The 3,896-nt window shown below is 35.9% G+C and overlaps 1 protein-coding gene across 2 annotated transcripts; it reads left to right on the plus strand.

Moving 5' to 3' along the window:
* The first annotated feature begins 329 nt into the window (after positions 1–329).
* On the plus strand, positions 330–2,952 carry LOC114169072 (putative cyclin-D6-1). 2 transcript variants are annotated; one of them, XM_028054091.2, is made up of 6 exons: positions 330–961; positions 1,054–1,134; positions 1,270–1,359; positions 1,474–1,690; positions 1,952–2,073; positions 2,212–2,952. In XM_028054091.2, the coding sequence occupies exons 1-6, from the start codon at positions 794–796 to the stop codon at positions 2,455–2,457; spliced, it is 924 nt and encodes a 307-aa protein (XP_027909892.1). In that variant the 5' UTR covers positions 330–793; the 3' UTR covers positions 2,458–2,952. The 2 variants fall into 2 exon arrangements, with proteins under 2 accessions (XP_027909892.1, XP_027909891.1); XM_028054090.2 differs by having other exon boundaries at positions 355–961; positions 1,952–2,082.
* Positions 2,953–3,896: the final 944 nt, after the last annotated feature.

Here is a 3,896-nt window from a genome sequence, read left to right on the forward strand (position 1 = left end):
CAAGAACCATAGGATTGGGATCAATATTCATTAAAGCATTTCATTGTCAGCTGCTACTTTTTGATGCTCAATCCCACAGATCCACCGAAAAAATGCACCATAATTTACTCAAAATCACTCATGAATGGGGAAACGTATTTATTAGTAGTAGCATTCTGGTTGCATTTTCCGTTCGAAATTTGGACTTACTGCTATTAAATATTAATATTAATATCAATTTGTTCCCTTCTTATTCAGGAGTGTGCCATTAAGCATTAAGGTCAAGATCAAGAAAATAAAAAAACTGATCGTGGTTTCACTGAATCATCGTCCTCATCACCCACCGTCTTAACTCTCACACCTTTCTCTACATTTAAAAGCAGAAAAAGAATGCACAATTCAACCCTTGTATGTCAAACCAAACTTTCCCATTAAAATTGACTTGTGCTTCAACCAATCTGCTTCTGCCACAGCACCATCATCTCATGCAACCCTGAACACAGTGGACCAAAAACCTCCCATTTTCCCAAAATTAATATATACCAAAAGAGAGACAATAGGGTGAAGAGAGAGGCGCAGAAGGCAACAACACCAATAAAGAGAGAGCAACAACTAGCAAAGCTCATAGCTAGAAAAAGAAAAGTGGCAAAGCTGTTGTAGAACTGAAGCAACTCCATGCCATGGTATTCATTTGAAGAAAGCTGAGAGAACCCAGACCCATTTCTCTGCAGCTTTACCTTTATCACTTTGCCTCCTTCAACATGCTTTTCCTTGCCTTTTAAGCCCCCTCTCACTACTACCTTCTTCCACCACCATGGAGTTTGACCTTGAAAACCCTTTGGAAAATCTTCACTCCGATGCTGTCTCTTTTCTCTTCCTCGTTGAATCTGACCACACCCCTTCACAGAATCATTCTCACACTCTCAAACCTGGAGATCTTGACATCTCTGTCAGAAGAGAACTTGTTTCCTTAATCGCAAAGGTGAGTGCCTAAACTTTGATAGTTGTCTGAGAAAGAAAAAAAAAAAGAACGGTTTTTTATGAACATAATGTGCATTGGTTGGTCTTGTTCAGTTGTCCTGCACTTTGGATCCGGCTTTGTCTTATCTTGCTACCAACTATCTGGATCGGTTCCTAGCCAGCCAAGGGATTTCGGTAAAGAATCCAGATGTTCTTCATTGTTCTTCAATTCTACTGATTCATATTCTTATCTGTGAATATTTATAGTTAATAGAACATATGATAGTACCTATCTATTGGATTCTTCTAAGATGTGACTTTATGAAACAGGAACCTAAGTCATGGGTCCTCAGGCTCATTGCTGTCTCTTGCATTTCTCTAGCTGTCAAGATGATGAAAACTGAATGCTTCGATGTTCAGGTAAAATCGCCATCATGCATTCTAACTAGTTTGGTTCTGGTAACATAAGAGGGTTCTATAAGAAAAGATTGGTAATTTTGTACGTGTATTCACTGAACGTGGTTTATTTATTAGGATCTTTTGAATCAAAGTGATGGGGGCATGATCTTTGAGACACAAACAGTGCGAAGAATGGAAGCACTTATCTTGGGAGCATTACAATGGAGAATGCGGTCGATCACTCCATTCTCTTTCATCCCTTTCTTCATTGCCTTGATGGGGATCAAAGGCTCACCAACGGGGACGGTTCTGAAAAACCGTGCTTCTGAAATCATATTCATGTCACAAAGAGGTACTCATAAATTCATAAAATATGATATAGTTAATGATTTTGTTCATTTGAACTTTCCAAAAACACTGCATTAACAGTTGTAAATGTTATTTGTCATACTTTCACACTCTCTTTTCTTTCATCTTTCTACATTCTATATATAATATCAATGAGCTTTTGAGTGGTGAAGAAGTCATTTTGCATGATATGTGGTATGATTAATACTTGATAATACTTAATACCCACTTCTAATTTAATAATTGTTATCTTGTTTCTGTGCAGAGATAAGGCTTTGGGAGTTCAAGCCATCTATGATTGCTGCATCTGCTCTTTTGTGTGCTTCTCATGAGTTGTTTCCTTTTCAATATCCGTCCTTCTTAAAAGCAATAACCGAGTCTACATATGTAAATAAAGTACACATAACACATTCCTCCTTTATTATTATTATTATGAATTGTTTTGGAGGGGAAGAGAGGGAAAGTGGGAAGGTATATTTTGAATGTTGAACGAAATTAATAGAGGGTACGAAAAATTTACTGCAGGAAAGCGTGGAGCAGTGCTACAAAGTGATACAAGACATAGCCATAGAGGAGGAGTACGAGTCTGCGTTGAATGGGGTTTCAAGGTCAGACACACCGATTAATGTGTTGGACCATCATTTTCTGAGTTCAGAAAGTGAAAAAACCAACGGAATCACCGTTGCTGATTCTCCTCTGAGACAAGAGAGGGACCTCAAAAGAAGGAAAATCACTCCATGCGGGAACAATCCAACGATCCACAACTCTTGAATTAACTAAACCGTGCTCAAGAACTAGCAAAGAGAGAGTAAAGTAAAGAAGAAGAAAAAAAAAAAAAAACGTTTTTGATTTACCCCAATGGTCCATCCGAAAGTGACCATGTCATTAGTCATAATGTCATATCATCTCGGTGTAGTTAACCAAAAAAAATTGAAAATTTTGAAGCCATAAAGTGATGGGACGACATTGAGAAGGGACATAAAATCTGGATCACGATCTTGGTACGTACAATAGGAGTCTCTTTGGGTGAGAAAAGGAAAAAGAGCACACCAAGATAGATAAGTGGCTAGAATTTTTGTTTTTCTTAAACACGAAACAAAAAGACAAAACATGGCTTTGAATTGTAGTGTTGAATTTTTGTGTGTCTGTTATGTTTTGTGGTTTAAGTGGGGTTGTGTCGCCTAGCTTCTGGCATGGAATTAATAATTGTAACACTCTAAACAGTGAAGGAACAGCTTTATTGGAAAATAAAATTTAGTAGCAGTAGTTTTGGATGTAAGAAATTATTTATTCTTTGTTTATATGTTTAAGTTTGTTGTTTGCGACGGGATGATGATAGGGTCAGCGCAAAGCAATGGATGTACTTTTGATAACTGTAGAAGGAAATGCGTCTTTTGTCTCTGGGATTCGCTGTGAACATGTTGGAGCAAAAACGGTTAACCATTAATTAAATGGACAGCTAAGAATGCTGTTTTCTCCGGTCTCTATGTGGGGGTCTTTGTCCTTTCCTCTTTGTTTTCATCTTTGCTTCTTACGTATTGTCTTTGTTTAAGTTCTTCTTCTTTGTTTATTCACTACTTACTGTTTCATTTTTTACTTCCTTTTTGTGTTCTTTCTTTTTGGCTCTTCCTCTTTACTTCACTACTTACTGCTTCGCTTTTACCTCTTTTGTGTTCTTTCCTTTTGGCTCTTGCCCTTTAATTCACTGCTTGGTGCACGTTTGCCAGAGTTTGAATACCAAGAATTAGGTCTACAGGTGCAAAGTCACACCTTATATTTCTTTTCTTTTTTTTATCTGGAGAAAAAATGGATGCAAAGAAGAAAGCCAGTAAGTAGTTAGTGAGGAAAAAGGACATTGAATTGAAAGAAACCTACTAAGTATTTCATTTTTTTTATAGGGGTAAATTGGTTATGGAATTACTTTTAAAAAGATTTTTCTTTCTTTAATATTTTAAAAACAATTTTAATTTGAAAAAATGAATGGAATTAAATTTATAAATTAAGAATGATACAAGATTGGATAACAACACAATATAAGAAGATAAAGAAATATAGCGCATAACGATTTATATTAGTTAAATATCATGATCTTACATTGAGTCTTACTTTTTCGACCTTATAATAATTATTTTACTGTGAATAAGTTTGTGCAAAATATTTTATAATTATACACTTAAAACAACAATAATGAACTCTTGAACACTTTTCAA

The sequence above is a fragment of the Vigna unguiculata genome, chromosome 11 (assembly GCF_037176805.1).
Source record: "Vigna unguiculata cultivar grain cowpea cultivar isolate G323 ecotype 2 chromosome 11, ASM3717680v1, whole genome shotgun sequence".
Classification (NCBI taxonomy): domain Eukaryota; kingdom Viridiplantae; phylum Streptophyta; class Magnoliopsida; order Fabales; family Fabaceae; genus Vigna; species Vigna unguiculata.